This window comes from Cyrtonyx montezumae, unplaced genomic scaffold, assembly GCF_038088225.1.
Source record: "Cyrtonyx montezumae isolate F1298 unplaced genomic scaffold, pur_monq_1.0 scaffold_1, whole genome shotgun sequence".
In the NCBI taxonomy this organism is placed as follows: domain Eukaryota; kingdom Metazoa; phylum Chordata; class Aves; order Galliformes; family Odontophoridae; genus Cyrtonyx; species Cyrtonyx montezumae.
Window position 1 is genome coordinate 13547246 of NW_027071825.1, and position 20156 is coordinate 13567401.

Sequence of the window (20156 nt, forward strand, 5' to 3'; positions counted from 1 at the left end):
ATATACCACAAGAAATATGAAAACTTTGATGATGTATATTTGGCAATTGGGTGTTTACTCTCAGCTGTAGAAACGTATGTTAAGTAGAAGACAGCTGTAATTTACCTTGTCCAAAAATACCATGCAACAGCAGCAGCCAATTTCCATTCAAAATGACAACAAAATCAGGCCTCACAAAACTTTCAACACATCGGTATATCGAGCAAACACTAATTTTCTCAAATATATTTACATTTTTCTGCTCTTTTTTAACCCTTAGACAGCTGACATCAGTACCCAGCCATAAGGCTCATCAAGTTAAACATTTTTCACTTCAAAACAGAATTACTGCATGGAATTTGCAGCATCTCACAGTAATAATTGGAAATAATGGAAAATAAAGTAAAAATTTTTCAGCTGAGTAAATCTATGCAGTGAATTACAGGTATACTTACAATGCCAGTAGAAATCATAGTAAGCATTAGAAGACTTACCTGTCTTCCTTTCGGACCTCTTTTTCCATGGAAGCCTGGAATGCCCTGAGAAAGAAATAACCCACCACAGTTAGTTTTGTTTTGTTTTTTTTCTTTTCTTCATCAACTTAAATTCAAGTACTTCAGACTGTCTGAAAAGAAGCACGATTAAAAAAAAATGAAACCAAACAAAACCTAGTTTTATTGTGAACACCATGTGGCAACTGACAAATTGCTTCAATGAAAAAAACAGATTTCAGTGGTCCTAAGAGCAATTCAAATAACAATTTGGTGTTACGTATTCACGTAATTTCCTAAATACCAGTTTTGCTTTCAGACAAACTCGAATAGTTCGTCCTTGCTAATTTTTCACCATTTTAACATATTTTATCACATAAACATTAATGCTTCCTTGATGTTTCATCAAACCTACCCTTTCCCCTTCAGATCCTCTTTGGCCTGCCACACCTGGAGGTCCAATGAAGCCCTAAAGAAATAAGGACAATTCATGATTACAAGATTCCACCAGAACTGCTTTGTCCCTCAGTGTTGTCCAGCTGTGGGTTAAGGATCCAGGGATTAAGTCCAGCCTTGTTTGAAATTACCAGTAAAATTCAACTGACTTCAACGTGACCAGGATTTACTATTTACTCTCCGGCAAACAGCAAAAACAATTCCCTGTTATACTGGAACTGAAAAAAATTAACAAAGAAGTATGGACAAAGTGTTCAGTAAGTTACACTCGTAGACTTTATTATAATACATAAAACATGAAAAAGCCTATGAAATCAGCCTTTTCTGTGAAATGCACCAGAGATGTTACTTATCTTCACTAACTTTGTCTGACTACTGCAATATGCAAGTGTACTAGAAAGTCTATCTTGACATAAGCAGAATGTTCTCCTTAAAGGTCAGACTCTGTATTTTTCTCCCACTTTTCCTTTAAGACGTGAGAAGCAGATGCTCTTGTACAGTTCTGTGGCAAAAGAAACATGCTTTTGGAATGACAATTTATCAAAAAAGTAAAAATGCATTAAGAGATTCACGCTGAGATTGAAAAGTATTAGTTACAAAAACAAAAATCCCTTGCTTTCATCCTTTTCTCTAGCTCTGTGTGACGTAATTTTTTAACTTTTTTTGTGCCACCTCCATGGCACAGTCATTTATCTCAACAGGAAATGTCATTTTTATTGTAAGCTGCCTGTAGAATTCATATAAAGAACTTAAGACCTGACAGGTGTTTTCCCTCCAGACTACTTACAATACTAAAAGCTGGTCTTCTTTACTGTGTGTTAATGGACAAGTGGTAAATTTTCAGGAAGTGACTATGATCAATTAATGCCTCATTGAGAAGAGAATAAGATAAAATGCAATTAGAATTTGAGCAAAAATAAAGCAAAGAAATGTAAAGAGATACAATCCCTGAGGGTGCAATATCTGTTGGCACTTGATCCTGACAAACTCATTATTCCCATCACTGTAATGAAAACCGACAACAAAACAACACATGCCAAAAAAAAACCAACAAAATCAGACTCATCCTTAAGAAGTTATTGCAGGTAAATGCTTTTAGTAATTTCATTTAAAAAAACAGGATCAGAGCAAATTTACAACACAATAAACTTTAATAAATGCGTGAGAACACAGCAAATGTACAACACAAGGTCTTATCCAATGTTTATATGATGAGTGCTTCCTTTTATCAACCTCTGTAGCTGTTGCAGATTGCATTGCAAGATACATCTATCTTCTTGATAGCTTCCATCATGGAAATAATGCTTCAGGCAGAAAATGTCCATTCCTCATTCCCAGCCCTCATATCCCCACATTCATTATTGCTCTACTTTTCTTGTCCATATGCACTCCAAATGAGATGAAGGGCAATAACAGAAGATTACTCACCATAGCAAAAAATGTAATATTGATATTTTGAAATAAACACTGATTTCTCACTTATGAATTCTGTAAAGACATAGGGATTCACTGGGCATATAACTGGCAGGATCGAGTACATGTTATGTATGAAATACAAGTTATATATGAAAACAGGCAAAATGCTTGATATGCTTACTTACCCTTGCACCTTTAGGGCCTGGGTTACCTTCTGGTCCAGCTAAGCCCTATTAAAAAAATAAATAAAAAAGACATGAATTATACCTCATTTAAGTAAACAGATAAGCTTTGTTTGGAAAATAAATAAATAAAGTACTTGAAAGTATTTGTCAACTATAATATAGTCTTCAAAAAAAAATTATCAAGATTGATTATTAATGATTATCAACCAGTGCCCTGGGACTATGTTCAGAAAGATCTCCCATTAACTCAGAGCTGAACCTTAGTCAGTGGTTGAAGCTTCTTTTACATTACAGTTAATTCTCCCTGAAGGAAACTTTTTCCATAACTAGTGATATGGCTTTACAGTGACATAATTTGACAGGGCTTTCCATAAACTTTTTTTATTTGGACAAAATTCAATTTATTTTCAAGCTTCTGTCAGAATAGTATATACAGTCCAAATGCTCTAAATATTTTATATGAGTCAATACAAACATGCTACTATGTATTACTATGTAAAATATTGTAACTGAATTTTTAAATGTATAGTCATAGCAAACCTAATAAACCAGTATTGGTCCAATAAACCAGTATTGGTCAATTTCACTCTTTAAGCAGACATAAAAACACGAAGTCAACAAGTGAATTTGGCTCACATGCCCTTATATAGGGAAAACAAAGGATATTTCTACTTTGCCTTATTTGTACTACTAAACTAAGATATCTGTTAGTTTATATTAAAAAATAAGAACTTATTAAAAGCAAGCATTTATTAGAAAGCTCTTAAGGTTTTATTTGGTCATCCTTCTCAATATATATATTTTTTCCAACTTGGAAAACATTTCATTTCCCTGAAAGGCTGAAGAACTAGTTTTAACAGTAAAGTAAACACACTGGGGGAAATCAGGAGGAACTATACAGCAACAAGCAGTTTCCTATTCCTACTGAACTTGAAATGTGAAGTTAAATCAGACAATCACAAAGGGGTTTATGACTGAACTACAGCATTAAGATATTAGTACTTTCTTAATGTGATTTGTGTGCATCAGAAAGGAATAGCATTATATCTCCACCATAGGATGTAAGCCAATACATTATACTCTTAGTAGTTTCAGAAGTGTTAGACGTGGTACTTTTGAAAGAACAAATGAACAAAAACCAAACTACCAAAACATTAGCATAGTTACTGCACCTGCCTGCCAGGGTAACCGACTGCCCCAACATTGCCAGACATTCCTGGAACTCCCTAAATGGTAAAAGGAAAGAAGGAAAAAAATAAAAATAAAAATAAAAATAAAAAACATGAGAAACCAAGCTTAACGTCAGGTTTGGAGCTGCATGTATCATTATATTTAAGTAACACCATCAATGTCAGTTACACACCCCTAAAAAAGCATTACAGGAGTAGTGCCTTTGTGAAATAAAAATATGACCTACTTTCATAATAAAAATATAGACACAGCTTATGAAAGTAATTGAGGAGGACTGTAGGAGAAAATAAGTACACTGGTCTTAGCTATATTTTAACAAATGAGTGTTAAATGTTTCATTAAAGAATCCTTGTGCCCTTATGAAGTCTAACTTATTCGTCTCTTCCAGAATCGGGTCAATGTAGCCATGGATTAGACACGTATGCATTCAGCCTCTTTCCACCTTCTTCCTCCAGTTAAATCCAAAAGTCAAATCCAAAAGTCAATTCTGTCACTGTTTTACTACTTAACATCTGCACACCTTACTGTTTTCTGAAAAAGATGCTTTCCTGAAATGATGCCACATGCTATGGCCTATCACAAAGATATGAGAAGCTCCACCTAACTGCACATTTAACTTCCTTCTACAAAAGCTAAGTCCATAAACTGGAAAATACTTAGCTTCAACCTCCCACCCACTGTCATATGTCAGATCAGGACATCCTCTGAACTCTTCACAGATTATTTATTGGAAACAGCAGCAACAGGAAACAGAACTAAAAAATGCAGAGGCTTTCCCTGGAGACTTTCAAGGTGAAGGATATCCTTATCCAGGATAAGGCCCAGGGCACCAGATTTAGCTTGCATCCTTGTTCATTGCAGAGGACTTGAACTAGATGGACTTCAGGGTTCCCTTCCAACTCTAAGGATTCTATGAAAAACAGGTTGCTGGGTTTTTTGTTTTTGTTTTTTCCAGTGATCTGCCACCTGCTTTCAACTGGAAGTGATTCATCTTCTGACAGGTGTTCTGCTATGGAACTATAAGACAGAGTATGTTCTAAGCAATAATAAAGGAAAACATTTACAGCTGCAGTATGAAGAAGAAAGTCATCTTTGATTGCACAAATAATTAGCAGAATTATTTTACAGCACAAGTTGCACATTTTTCCGTGCACAACAACTGATCAATTACTTCTCCCCACCAACTCCTTTAAAGTTTGAGACACTATTTTCCTGAAGTTAACAATTACTTTTTCTTCCACTGGCTCTCACTTTATCTCATTGCTAAACCACAGTCATCGCTGTGAAATGCCTGTGGATATAAAATAAAAGTCCCCACTCACTGAGAAAACATTGGTGGAAAAAACTTATTGGTGCCTATTATCTGTTATTGTTGCCATTTCCTTCTGAGCATTGACCAGAAGGGCACTCATGGTTCCACCTATTCTGTTGCTAGGTGCTTTGCTCATCCTAACAAAATACATTCAGTAATTGTTGTCAGAAGATCACTTCTTGAACTCAGAGGTGAGAAAAAGCACTGAACAAGCACTTCGTTTGCAACATACTAGAAGATTAAAAACGTATTAAATTATTAGATTGAGAGAATATGAACTGTGGCTCTAACAAAAATTTCACAACCACCTCTGCCAAGCCAGTGCAGTAGTTAAGAAAAATAAATTGATCTTTCCTTTTTCACCTAGGCCATTTCTCACCACACTAACCTCTACACAATCTGAATCCTTAAGCAGTTGGTAATTTACACTGATTGCTTGTATTGAACCTCTATATTGGATTACGCATTCTTCTATTATCAGTTGTTTATACAAAGAATATAGACTACTGTGCTTTCATTACTTACCTGCTCACCCCGTGGCCCTTGCAATCCCATAAAACCTTTAGGACCCTGCAGGTAGAGAAACAGATATGTGATAAATACAGTTGAACAACCCAAAATTGGCTTTTTCTTCCTACTGTAGTTTCCAATTATTAAGAAAAAAAAACCATTATCCAAACTTGTTTGTATTGTCCCAGATGATTCCAGGACTTTCTCAGGGAAGGAAGACCTTTCAGGACACAGTGTTTCCTTTAAAAAAAACCCACCTGGAATAAATTCTAGTCTAGAATTCCTACCAGTGAAGAGAACAGCCTGCTCCTCATCCCAGAAATCTTTAATGTGGTGCTGGAACCTGTCAAACTTTAACCATTTCAACTGTAATATAGCTCTTTAAAAGAAATGAAAAAAAAAAAGTATAAAAAATACGCCTAGAACATGCTATCTGCTTCAGTATACCTGAAATAGAAACCTCCTTAGTCTTCACATTCACCTAAGCAGACCCAAGCAAACTGAACTGTAACAATGCATGATTATGCATATGCCAAGTATCTATTCTCCACATCTCTTGCAGAGGCACTGGGAATATACAAGTTCCTAAAAGCTGCAGCTTAATAAGTAAGTAAATAAATACTGGTTGTTAAGATGTTGACTGAATAGTAGGAGTGCCTTGGATGACTTGGAATATCTGACTTCCTTGGGGTAAAGATACTCTTAGGCAGTAGAGATTTAAAGTGACATGACAAACCCACTGCAAGGAATTCTGCAACTGATTTCAGAAAGCCAGGTATTCCCACATTTTGGATAAGCATCTGTAGAACCAAGAGTGTGCTGCTGTATGAAATTAGTCATTACATACAAGATTAAAGGACAGAATGACTTCGCCCAGTGATAATTTTAGGTAACAGAAGAAAATGACATCTGTTTGGTAGTTTTACTGTTATAGGGTTGTTTAAAGAAATTTGTTCCAAAAGAGATGTATTCACTAAGAAACCCAAAGACCTTATTTTTTCTAAATTCAAAGCAGGCATGTCCTTTCATTTTGCTAATCACACATGGGATATTGCTACTTTGCAAAATTATAAGGTATTGCGGATTCAACCCTCTCCTGTAACTTAAATCAAATAATTTTGATATGTTATCTTGCATCTGAGAGAGCAGCTCTGTACTGCTGTGGAAAAAGAATGAAAAAATTCTGTAATCAGCATCCTTGATAAACCAGATAAACTGATGATGGAGAAACAAGTCACTACAAGATATTCTGATTTATTATAGTATCAACTATATCTTCTTTATCAAACTGATAAAGAAGAACTAAAGATGCCAGTATAGGTTAGTAACGCAGTTAGATTTCAAATTGCTGTTTGGAAATTAAGCTAAGGACCCTGAATAAGTGATGTCTGCACACACTGCATCCTTAATGCTGATCAATCTCCACCCCAGTTGTCTGGCTGTCAGAGGCAACTACTTGCCGGTCTGCAGAGGTGAAGCAGGCCCTTCTTGTGAAGTCTCTAGACTACTATAAGGTGTTTTGCAGGGACTGATTTTAAGATGGCACTGTCAGATACGGCTTGAGATAAGATCTGTGCCCTGGAAACAGCATTCTCTGCAAACTCTAAAATTTCCAGCCAACATTTCCCTGCTTCAAACATGCCTGAAAATCAAGCCTTTAAACACCTCGTGAGCACACAATTTTCTATGCTTATGCTAGAACAAAGTCAGAACCCTATCCAGAGCGATAAAAACCTTAACCTGAACCAAAGCTCAGTTATGTAGCTTGTAACACAGGAAAGAAAAATATGCCATGTTTCATATGCAGACACAATGATGCACTCTGACATATGGTGTGTAATGAAAAAAAGTCCATCGCAATTACCTGCTCATAGAGTCCTGATTATTAATAATTTTTATTTAATTACCTCCTCCCCCCCCCCCAAAAAAAAAACAAAAAAGAACTACAACAACAAAAATAAACAAACAAACCTACCATCTTGGCTTCATAGAAAGAAACAATTTATAGTTTTAATCCAAAGCAGTAGTTTACCCATACTTTTGTACTGCACAGAGGGCTTCAAAAAAAATTTTTTTTTTTTTTGTAAAATGAATCTTTCTAACAAACATTTCTAATGCGATCTCATTATATATACTCTAATATGACCTAATATGAACTCACTTATTCAGAAAAGAACCAGAAGCATAAGGCTTCTCAAAAGTTATTCGGGACAAAAATGTGAAAACAGTATGCACATTTGTCTCAAATTTCCACAATGTATTTTTATATAAACTCTGAACAACACTGGACAAAGTCCAGAAACAGGAAAATCTGGATTATAAAACTTGCTAAACAAAACATAATTCACAGGTGCAGCCAAAGCAGTCCTGCCCAGTGGAGGGCAGCAGACATTGCAGCTCCATGGCCACAACCACTGCAGTTACAGCACAATGGATTTTGGGTTTGCAGAAGGAAAAGCAAACCCTGGACTCAAATATTTCAGGAAGATACTAACAAAAATCACTATGATTTTTTTTTTAATGAAAATAACATAGACTTGTATTATATTATTAAAATAAAACCTAGAAGATTATTAGACTTGCTATCAAATATGGTTAAGAAAATGCTCAGTTAACATGAGCCATCTGTGAAAAATCAAATAATTTGTGACACCATTAATTCTTACATAAGATTTTCTTATATTCCTCTTAAACTGGAAGAGACAGTAGATCAGAAATATGTTATTTACTCAATTCTGTGGCAATTACCCAGTAACACTGGGCTATGGAACAAAAATTTGAAGTACTTGTTTTTATCCTGCAGTTTACTCTTGATCTAGTTGACTTCACAGCTATTTCTACTTAACATTCCTTTGAAAACAATTTCCAAGATCACAGTAAACTAACAGAAAAGGACCATTCTGACAACATGTTTACCTGTGTATACATATTGAAAAGTGATGCAACTAATTCTGAACTTATTAAAAAAATTAAGCATTAAATACTTTTTACTGTTTGCTGGTTCAGTGCTATTCAAAACCTGGTGCTCTTGCAATGTGGGTTAGGCAGAAGTTAACTTAAACACGGTTCTAATTAGTGTCTGATGTATACAATATGCAAACAGAATATAACGTTTCCAGTGATCAAGTGATTCACTGATTCTCTAACCCTCAGATAAGGGGTGAATTCTTGTGGCAGGAAGAGAGCACAATGGCCATGAGATTTTCATTTCCTTGCCCCTAACTGTCAGTCTCTTGATCCAGAATAAGTGACAGCTGCTTCCCATCTAAAGAGCTTTAAAACAAAAACTACTTTGTTTTCTAACAATAAACCTGATGAAATTAGAGAGCTTCATAGTTGGAGAATCTCAAGGCACCCTAAGTTCAAGTGAGTAACAAAAGCTATCAATCAGCATCCAGACTTCTCAGTTAGCTCTCACAATAGGGGATGTAAACTCTTTTTTCAGGTAAACATTTGCCCAGTTCACAGAACTGGGACCACACGTTTTGGCCAAGTAAGTTTCCACACTCCTGACATGACTTCAGTGATATAATTTTTTTTCTGGTCACGCATTCATTGTTTCTGTTGATTCTAGAAATGAGTTTGTAGATGATATATACATATATTTTTTATTCTTACACTAAGATCAAGACAGCATCAAATTAAGATGTCTTATAACACCAAACATAAGTTTCGTTGCAGTATCATTTTTTCTTTAATTTATTAACAAGCAAGCGTTCGAGTATTACTTATCTTTTCTATGTCAAAGTAAGACATAGACCATCTTTCAAACAATTTATTCCATCCTGTTGATGGACTCTTTACAACTGCCTTTAATGTTACATAATTTTAAATACTACTGTGTTAACTATTTTCCATGGTTTTTATTACACTTGCAAAACAGAACTGTCTTCTTAAAAGACAATATTTATCAGCACTTTTTCACCAGCTTTCTTGTTGATTTTCACCGCTTTATCAATAATACAGCCTTGTTATCAACCAGAGCAGCCTATGGGACATGTCAGATATTCTCCTCTTCCACAAACTACATTCACTCCATCACTTTCTGTGTTCATTTTTTAAGATCACATCATTTTCTCTAGCAACATTCTTCCATTTTCCTTCCTAAAACTCCTTGTTTGCTTTCTGCTGTCCTGCATACACTGAACTGCTATAATTTTATGTATTCCTTTTAATGCAGTGTGCAGAATCTGACCTTTTTCATGCTAAAAAAAACCCAACAAAATAGTAGCTCACAAAATTGGAACTTACTTCACTTGGCTTCTATTTAACAATTCCAGCACATGTTTGGAAAAGAAGTAAATAATGCAGAAGTACTATCAGCAGAAAAAACGTGTGATCGCACAGAGCTTTTTCTATACTGTGGAGTACACAACACAAAGAAAAAATGAAAAGACTTACTGAAAACAATCAGTCTTAAAATGGCTGTATCTTGCAGGCATACCTACACAACCATTGCATTTCAGCAGGGGTGTGCCATGCCTTCCATAAGCTGTTTGCTTTGTTTTTGAGAGAAAATTCTGCACTGATGGACTTCTGACCTCATATATCTGACAGTACCAAGAATAAACAAAGCTCATACACCTTCTATTCTTTCTTGTTTCTGGCAGCTGTAGATATGAGCCAAGGAGAGCTACGTGAAAGAGGAAACAGGAACTTACCTTCTGGCCTTTGATCCCTGGTGGTCCTGAAAAGCCTATAGGGCCTGGATCACCCTGTTCAAAAACAGTTAGAATCAATGTTTCACTGGACCACAACACAAAGCTATCAACATGTAGCAAATCATGTTGTCTCTTGAACATTTGGTATAAAAAAGCAGATTATTATTATTGTTTTAATTCAGGCACAGATTTTTTTTTCTTAAATGAAAAAACCTGAGAAGTCTATTTTTGATCAAGTGCTGCCAACTGGTAATTCAGCTGAGGAAATTTGTCTTGGGTAAAAGATTAATTTAAGAACCCAAAACAGTAAGAACTATGAAAATGCCTAGTCTGATATTTGTGGACTACAGAGGCATGCTGTATATATTTAGATATAGCTCATACTCATACATGGGTGAGCTTTAGACTGTTCAATAATATAATAATATATCCATGGCAGTTTTGATTCCTAACAAAGAATATGCCTTGAGTTTCAAGGGGGCAGGTAAAACTCATGACACTGGTTAGGCTGACAGAAGAACAAGCTAGCAAGCTTAAAATAACTCTGCTATTTTTACAAAAGCAGCATTAAGTTTCTTATCATTGCTTCAATTGAAATATTTCTGAATTTTGCTGTGCAGTTTTTCAACACTTAAAATACGTATTTAAGAATGTTAGGGTTTGACAAAATATATATATATCTTATTTTACGTATGCAAGAGCAGTTAGTAAACAACAGTTATTTGCTAATGATTGACTCATTATGGATAGACCACGTCCTGGACTTTTAGGTACTTAGCATATATATTCAATAAATTAACTACCAGCAGATACTCCCAATAACATTACTGCATAAATACAAGTCATCCTAAGAAGAACATTAAAATGCCATTAAATGTTTAGAATTACTACTTTCATTTAAAAGTTTCATACATAAGCAGTAGTAGATTTGTAATCTAAAAATAGTCACAAGCTTTTAAGCCCACAATTTCTATGAAGAATCAAATATCTATCTATCTATAATATAAATATATCTATATATATACTATATATATACACTTTGTGGAGAAAGAACAACAGCCTAGGAGGTAGCTGGAAAAGTCTCAAATGTGAAGATAAATATTAGCATCAAGAATTTGACTAACTACAATAAAAACTAACTAGCTGCAATATTGTACACTATAATGAGTGTACTTAACAGATCTGTTGGTCTGTACTAATGCACAGTACTAAGAAAACAGGAATCAGTACTTCGTCATTCCCCCAAGTGAAATAAAATGCATAACTTATGTTTAAGCTATGAGTAGTATTTTCTAACTGCCTATGTTTCATTACATCACCTGCGTCTCCACTGATCAGTCTCACAGAAGTGTCAAAACACATCAGAAGTGCAATACACACAAAGCATTGTCTTGTTATAACTTGTGTGACTATTAAATGAGACCAGCATTTTTCAATAATTGAGAAAGTGTTACCTTTTCTCCACGTTTTGCCTGTTCTGGGGAGAATCCTGGGTCTCCTTTAGGGCCCTATTGCAGAGAAATTAAACTTATTCATATCAACAGGGAAGAGAGTTTTTAATTATATACGTGAGACAAATGTTTTCTCTGTTGTAGCAAAAGAAAGGGAAATATATATATCATCAGTATTACAAAAAATGTAACCAGACAGAAACGTGTAATGAGTCATGGCAAAATACAGCAATTCACACTGAAAGGAGATGCTTTCTAAATTTCACATCACAACGACATTTGACAATAGTTTTTTTTTGGTTTTTTTTTGTACATTGTCTAGGGATACAGATACGCCATATCAGTGTACCTGTATTCACAATTATAGCTGCACACTCTGTTTTTTACTTTACCAATCAAACTGATTTATCAAGCTAACACAAAATGCATACCAGAGAATGCAGTTGTTCCAATTTCCATGCAACTATATTTTCAATTCCTTTGCATAATAGACCTTTTAAAGCTGTTAATTCACTTCAAAAGCTTAGCTTTCCTTATCACAGACAGGCACATCCCAACAAGGCTGTGCAATAATATCATTTTCCATTACAGTGATTACGAAGTTATTATCTCCGTTCAGAATTTCTAGCTCTCACAGCAAGCATACTTTTAGCAACTACTTTTAATCTCATAGGCATTCCCAGTAGCCTGTCCATGAGATTAATACACTCCTACACTAACACTCAGAAAAGGTTCCTCTGAGGCACTCCTACTAAGCAGAACATGTAGCACTAAATTGGCGTGTCAGGACACATAGAACACAGTTCTTCAGCACGGTAAAAGATATCTGAATAGTTTTTTTAGCAATTGGTTTACATTTGGAAAGCAAATTATTATGTCCCTTGAACAAATCCAGTTTTTCTTCTGCTTCCATTTTCCAATGCAGACACATTAAACTAAGAGTGGAAATAAAATTGTGATCAGCTCTTGGCTAGTTAAAATAATAATTAAAAAAAACCAAAAAAACAGGCCACTGTTATGCATCAATTGTGGATGGACATAGGTCAAGATGCAAGGATAAAATAAAGTACCTCATTATTTAATATTGATAAAATAAAGTACCTCATTATTTAATATTTAATATACAAGTGAAAAATGCATGCATCTCAAAGGTGAAATATAAAGCTGCATTAAGTCAGCAAGTTGCATTATTACAAGTGTTATCTGCTGTGTTTCAAGATCCAAAGTTTGTTTAATTTAAGCTTACATCATCTGTATAGGTCAGCTGGATGCTCAAAGTCAATCTATGGTGAACACGTGGCTAGTTTCTATTTAAATAAAGTTTCAGAAGGCACTTGTATTGAAAGGATAATTTATAATATAATAAATTAAGAAGAGTGCTACCCACCCACTGAAATGTGTGTGCATATATATATACAAGTATTCATATATACACACATATTTATGTATATATGTATGTGTGTATATATATATATATATATATATATATATATATATATATATATATATATATACACACATACATATATATACACACATACATATATATAGCCACACACATACATATACACATACATTTCTATTCTTAAATTCACGGATATGGCCACAGAGCCATTAAAAATTATGACCCAGTGGAGTAGAAAAATCCATTATAAAACAAACACTAGGAGAAACTGGTTATAATTGTTTCCTAACAGTGTAATTCATTATACAGCCAGCACAGATATTGTAACAACTAACTCCGAGTTTAACTGCTCCTATTAAAGGAGACAATAACTAAAGAACACATACCAGATAGTGTTACTTGGTTTTACAATGTTTAACACTGAAAGCTTTATATATATATATATATTTTTAATATATTTTATTTTATTTTTATTTTTTAAATGTCCTCAAGCAGTTTTTAACACCTGTCGTGACAGGTCAGATTCCTGCCACAAAGAATCGTGCTAAAACAAATCAAGGTTGTTGCTGCTTTTTTCCTAACCCACCTATCAAATTTTTCAAACTAAATATGAGTCGAAGGCATTCTGCAATTGCACAAATCTGTCAAGTCTATTTAAAGAGGCATTACATGACATAGATCTGAAGGGTTTTATTTAAGCTTCCAGGTCTAGTACTTTTGCTTTGGTTTTAAGTATCACACCAAGTGGTAGTGCCTGAAATATCAGAGTATTTAAATATGAAAGACTGGACACCGATGAAAAGAAGAATTTATAGAGAATGTCTCAGTTTACTTTTTCTATTGCTGTTCTTTATCAAGGCAAAAGGTTGCAGCAATTAAATGCTTATTCTACCTTAAATTCATTTATGGAAGAGGCTGGGCTGATTTACACAAACTCCTTTGGGAAGCACAGAATACTGATTTTAAAGTCACCATTCTGCACCACTTCCTTGCTCCCGAATAAACTGCTATTTTGTTTTGATTTTAAGTTCTGTTTGATTATGTTTAATTAAAAATTGCTTATGGTAACAGTCTCCATTTGTAAACTGAAGAAGACCAATTGCTTCTCTAAGCGATTCCATAGCTTCCAAAAAGTCTCTAAAGAAGCTCACGTATTTACAGGGAAATATATGTAAATTAACTCACCTTTGGACCTGGCAATCCTGGCAAACCTGGATTACCATGTGGTCCTGGAATACCCTACAAAAAACAAACAAAAAAAGAGAGTAGGATTATTGAGCAATTCACTAAACTGTTCACAGCTGAATAGTGAATCATTTTACTGTATTACTATCACTTGTGGAAACACTGGCTGGGACTTTCAAGAGATTCTCAAGAGTACAACTTCCTAACAATTAAAAGTGAAGTATTTATCCCCTTTCTTTAAAAACCTCATTTTTTATTGTCTTCCCAAATCTGAACAGATTAATACAGAGAAATAACACTGAAGAATTTAACTATTAACTACAAAATAAGGAATTTGAATAGTGTTCACTGATTGAGGGGAAGACTTAAAGCAGAGTATTACACCTCCTCAAAACAAATCTTTTCAAATAGAAACCCTTCAGATTCTCCTACAGCCAGTGTAGAAAACAGACTTGTTGCCAAAACAATTAAACTGAAACCATTCTAGGAACAGACTGCTAACCAGGACTGTCTCTATCTACTAGTTGAAACAGCACCCAGGATAAATGTCCTTTCTTGCAATACACTGAGTAATCATTCATGATGAACTGTGCATTAGGGAAAATACTTATGCAGTGGCTGTCATCAACCATTAATCTTCCAAAAACTGAAGGACCAAACCAGTGAAAACCTCACTCTGATACGTCAGCAGCAAAGCTTTTCCTGGATCCACTAAAGCCAAAATTTCACACAAACAAACTGAAAATAGTAAGAATCTGTTTCAGCTCTCATCTATTCCCAATGTTCTTACAAAAGATAAACTCAGCAGTAATCTTTCCTTCACATCACTTGGAATTTAGCAATTATACCTTGCAGTAACACTGAAAGTTTTCTCTCTCAAGTGCTCCCTCTCATTAATGACAATGTTCACAAAACTCCATAGAAAAACTAATCCCACGTCTGAGATAATAGTCTGCAGGCAACATTGGAAGCTCTTCTCAGGGATTTAGGAGCAAGGAAACAAACAGAAAGTGTCAATGTAGCTCCAGTGACAAAGAGGCTCCTGGTTTCTGCTGCTTGTGAAATTAACATCTTGGGATGTAACTGAAGATCTGGAGCAACACAGAGCTGAGAAGTTGTCCTGACAAAATGGGAGACAGTCAGAATTTGGCCTCCCTGTTGGTCAATTCTGAACTTGCTGAATGTTTACTCTTGAGAAACTTGGAACAAGTCAAGAAACAAACAAACATGAAACTGAAAACCTACTGTCAGATACAGACTTCTCTATCACAGAAAAAGACATCAAAATTAATTTTTAATGAAAATCTGTAATTATTAATCAGGCACTGGTAGTTTTCAACCCTCATGAATCTCTGTCAGAAGCAGGCTCAGACCTTGGAGGACGTCAAGGCACTGCAGCTCTGCACTCCACTGCTTCCCTGTGACACCTTCAGTCACATTTTCAGATCAGAAAGGGAAGCTCAAACAATGGAAGACAGAAGTCACAGGACAGACTGGTAGATGGGGAAATGAACTTCACATCAACAGGGTTTTACGTGCTTTTTGGCTCAAAACACTTCTATCATATCATGTCTCTGCACTAACTGTACTTGCAGTATTAGCAAAGCTAATACTAAAAGCAAAATAAAGAGCTCTGGCATTAAAAACAACAACAACAAAACCATTTGCTTAAAATACTTTGTCAGCTCGTGTAGGCATTTTAAACTCTGTTTGCATCAGAACTGCTGGTAAATATTCACAATGGTCATTCTCTTACTTCTCCAGACACCCTATTCAACACTACAATACGTGTTTTCTGACATAGCTTGTAGTTTTACAATATAAAAATCTGTGCTGTATGAACCATCAGCTCTTCTTTAGCAGGATAATTTGTAAACAAACCAAAACAAGAAATTAAGTGAGGAAGACATGGATTTGAAAAAAATGTTTTCAGTTTATACTTTTAAATGTGTCTCATCCACTCCCTTGCCACCAGCTGCTCTGAAGTACCAGGTCAGTTCCTGCCTCTTGAAGGGCTGCTTCAGTTTCCTAGCCAGCCACATCAGGTTTTGAAAGCCAGTAAAGAACGAAACAGAGAATGCAATGTGGAGTGACAGCTTGTTTAAATGTGCCTCAGAGTCTGACTCAACACTACTCCCACACATCTGCTGGGATTTTTGTATAATCTACTCCCTTGCTCCCCACTTGCCACTTGGCTATCTGAGTACGTTCCAGCCATAACCACTTACATCCCCAAATGCCACAGCCCAAAATCTTCTATGCAACAAATCCTTACATTACCTATCACATCTTTTGTCAAGCTGCTGTAACACAAGAGTCTAAAATAGATTATTGAGAACAATTTTCTTTTTTTATTTTTATTTTTTTAATGTCTTATAGTGGTTAACTTTGTATGCACTGCCTGCTTGTCTACACAGTGATGCACATCATTCACTCGTCATTCTAAAACCAAATAAATTTGAACTTAGGCTGCAGAGAAGCAGACGTGGGCAGCATGGAAAATACTAAAAAGTTACTATTGCAAACAACAAAAGGTAGGTGCAAGTGTCACAGTGACCTGTGTGTACACACTCCGACAAAGAATTAACTACGCTGGAAGTTAGAACAGCAGAAGTTAGTTTGCCTTATTTTAGCCTACCTACCAAATGTTAGGAATCACACACTTTCATAATTAGCAGGCATACAAACAAAGTTTAAAAAGAAATTACACCAGCTCCGGCTTAATTACCAGTGATCTGTGTAGAGCTACACAAGATCATAGCAGTTTTACTCACCCGAGGACCTCTCTTTCCTGATGGACCAGGTAGACCAGGAGGACCTGGAGGACCCTGGTAACAGAAAATTGAAACAACTGAGGCTAAAAACCAACTGAAAGACAGCACCACAAGTCTGAATAACACTGTTTCTTCTATCTGGTGATTCTCTGATTGTGGAAGCCTTCACTGCTTGAAGAATGACTTAAGCTACAAGCACGTGTATTTTTAATTTTGCTCAATATCAGATGTTTAGAAATAATTTTTTGCCTGAGGAGTTGAAGCCAACAATCTAGATTAACACAAATACACTTCAGCAAAATTTACAAAGAAAGAACAGCTCATCTCAAGGATTAGAAATGAGTTTAGTGTATTTCTAAGAGCAGAATAATTATTTTTAATAAATATGGTGGCATGCCAAACATTTTATGGCATTCAGATAACTTAATATGAAAAATGAGCTAGCACTACACAAAAAAGACGGACATGAAACAGAAGAGATAGTTTAAGTGCAGACAAATGATTGTTCAGCTTCATCAGCTGTGAGCTTGGGATAGGAATAACTGGCAGTGTGCCCATCCTCTGTTTCATTTGCAAATAAATCATATCATTCACTTAAAAAAAAAAAAAAGCAACAAACAACAAAAAACAAACAAACAAATAAATCTAATGGAGAAGAAACTGTCTTCCATGAGGTAGAAAAACAAAGAAAATTTCCACACAGGTACATGCTGACCCTGTTCCTCATATCCCACCCAACAACTCTCACTATCTCTTGCCATACTTTCTGCAAATCTGTGGACTGTTTTTATTAACTCATCTTTTGGTGCACTGCAATGTTTGTCCTCATTTAAATTATTAATATTGTTGCTTTAATTTCTGCTCAGAATTGTATTTTCAACACCTGACACTGCTAACAAACTCTTCCACAACCTTTCTATCTGCCAAATTGTTTTTCTGTTGTTATTTTGGGCTGTTTTTTAAATTTAAGAAAAGAGCTCAGCACCCAAAACTGAGGACTTTTCTCCAAACTTCTGCCTCAGAGTGCTCAAAACAGTAGAAAGGCAGTCTCCCATATTTGGCACTCCTAGTGATGAACAGTTTATCTTTGCAATGCTAGGTGAACTCCAGGGTGCTAAACATCACTCTTCCACCCTCATCTGACTACCTTGCTCTAAATTCAATGCTACCAGTTTTGGGCCATCTGGAATTCATATTTTGTCACTCAGATTTCTACCTTTTAGCATGTTTGTCTCTCCTCTTAAAGTATACTAATTATTAAGCAACAAGGTATCAGTGGATGCCCACCTACCTTTTAATCTTGCTTCATTTGTATTTCATTTGAAGTGAGAAGAGAAGCACACTTCTCTTCCCAAGTGCGCTAAAGCAAACAGTCACTTCTGTAGGATTAGCCTACTTTCCTTAGAGCTGTTGAAGTCTTTCTCTCTGTCAAGAACTACAACAGCCAAAGCAATGTCATCAACATCAGAGGAATATACATAGCTTTGAGTGATAGATTAAAGCTTCTCAAGACTGTCGTACAGACGACAGGGAAACTGTTTCAGGTAAGTGAAAACAGATGCTTAAATACTTAAATAAATGTTAATCGATTGAGTTTTTGTTCTGTTTTTGCTAGTAACAAAAATAAAATGCCATCTTAAAATTTCATCTAAATTAGCAGATAGTTAAATAGAGATTTCTCAGACTGGGCAGAGAAACATGAGGGTTACCTGTGAAGTTAAAATACATGAAGGTGATTAACTACCCAGCATATCCCCTTTGGCTAGGGACAGCCACAGGGAGCAATTTTCTTCAACTAATAAATTGGATAAGAGTGAAATATCAGATACCACTGCTAATTTACAATTTTAAAACTCCTGCCCTCTTTCAGCATTCTCACTCTCACACCTCCTGGCTGTAATAAGAGCAACCCATCCAGGCTCCAGCTCTAATGCAGGGAATGCACTTCCAGTTCCATCTGAGAGTATCTTCAGACAGTTGTCACCAACTGGACAGCCTACAAAACACCATATTTTGTCTTCTATCACCAGTCTTGCTGAAGGACTGTCTTCTTCATTCAGAAAACTTTTCTAATAGAGAAAAACTTCTAGCTCATTTTTCAGGGATGTCAAAGCTCATGCAGTTTGGCAGGCTGATGCAGTTACTTGACAGCAAGAAACCTAACTCTGTACTTCAATCCTAACACCTCTCTTTAGACACGTGGGATTGCATACCATGCTACTACAAACAGCCTTAGGACTTCTGTGACAAAGAATACCAACTGGAAAATTGAAAGAGTTAAAAATAGATTAATTAAAAAAACCCCACAACTTTGCATAGAGCCAACACCCTCTGCTCTGCAAGAGTAGCTCATCAGATGAATGGAACAGCTTTCTCTGTGAATCAGGGAGATGTGGTCAGGAGACCAGTGTTCAACTTTAAACTTGCTTCATATTTTTAATAGGGGATTCCAGGCATTACAATTGCTAGGATTTTAATCAGTCATAGTGATTTTGAAGAATTAAGTGGAAGAATTAGATATGCTATCCATAAATGAAGGACTGAATTCTGGAGCCCTGCTTTGTAGCAATGGGTGAATTCCACAGCTGTGGGATCATGGAATTCAAGGGGCCTAATTATATAAGGCAAGAATCAGTTCTGCTAGATGATTAAAAGCTAAAATGAAGCTGAGGAGTCTAAGAACCACAAAAGCTAGTTCTTGCCTGTCAACTCCAATAGAACAAACATTATTTCTGTGTTGAAATCTTGAAAGAAGGTTCAAACCAACCACAACATAATGAGAGAAGAAAAAAAGAGAAGGGGCTTCATGCCTCATCAGGATTTCTTTTTGCTGCAGGGAAACTCTGCAAGTCCCTCACTACTGCTCTTTTAGGCGCCCCACTGATAAGACTCTGTGGATACTTATTTATTAAAATGTTAGAGCCTTGAAGATAAAACCTGAGTTATCACGGTCTTCTCACCAAGGATGTACTAGACTGAGAAACCAAGAGTATCTCTTCAAGTTCAGACAAGTTCAATGACAGCAGCCGCACAGCGCCACGCTACCTCCACCAAACACCATTCTTTACAGAAATCTTCTGTGGAAGAGCCATACAGAGACCTTTTTCTTGCTTTGGCACCAATCCCTATGGCAACACAAG

The 20156-nt window shown here is 35.7% G+C and overlaps 1 protein-coding gene across 1 annotated transcript in view; it reads right to left on the minus strand.

Annotated features, from left to right (window-relative positions):
* COL24A1 (collagen type XXIV alpha 1 chain) overlaps positions 1-20156 on the minus strand; it is a 106646-nt gene that overhangs the window by 78342 nt on the left and 8148 nt on the right. Inside the window, exons 4-12 of the mRNA XM_065745862.1 lie at positions 17017-17070; positions 14243-14296; positions 11656-11709; positions 10202-10255; positions 5556-5600; positions 3700-3753; positions 2528-2572; positions 886-939; positions 474-518 (exon numbers count right to left, since the gene is read on the minus strand). Coding sequence (XP_065601934.1) covers positions 474-518; positions 886-939; positions 2528-2572; positions 3700-3753; positions 5556-5600; positions 10202-10255; positions 11656-11709; positions 14243-14296; positions 17017-17070 — 459 coding nt within the window. The remainder of the gene's footprint in view (positions 1-473; positions 519-885; positions 940-2527; positions 2573-3699; positions 3754-5555; positions 5601-10201; positions 10256-11655; positions 11710-14242; positions 14297-17016; positions 17071-20156) is intronic.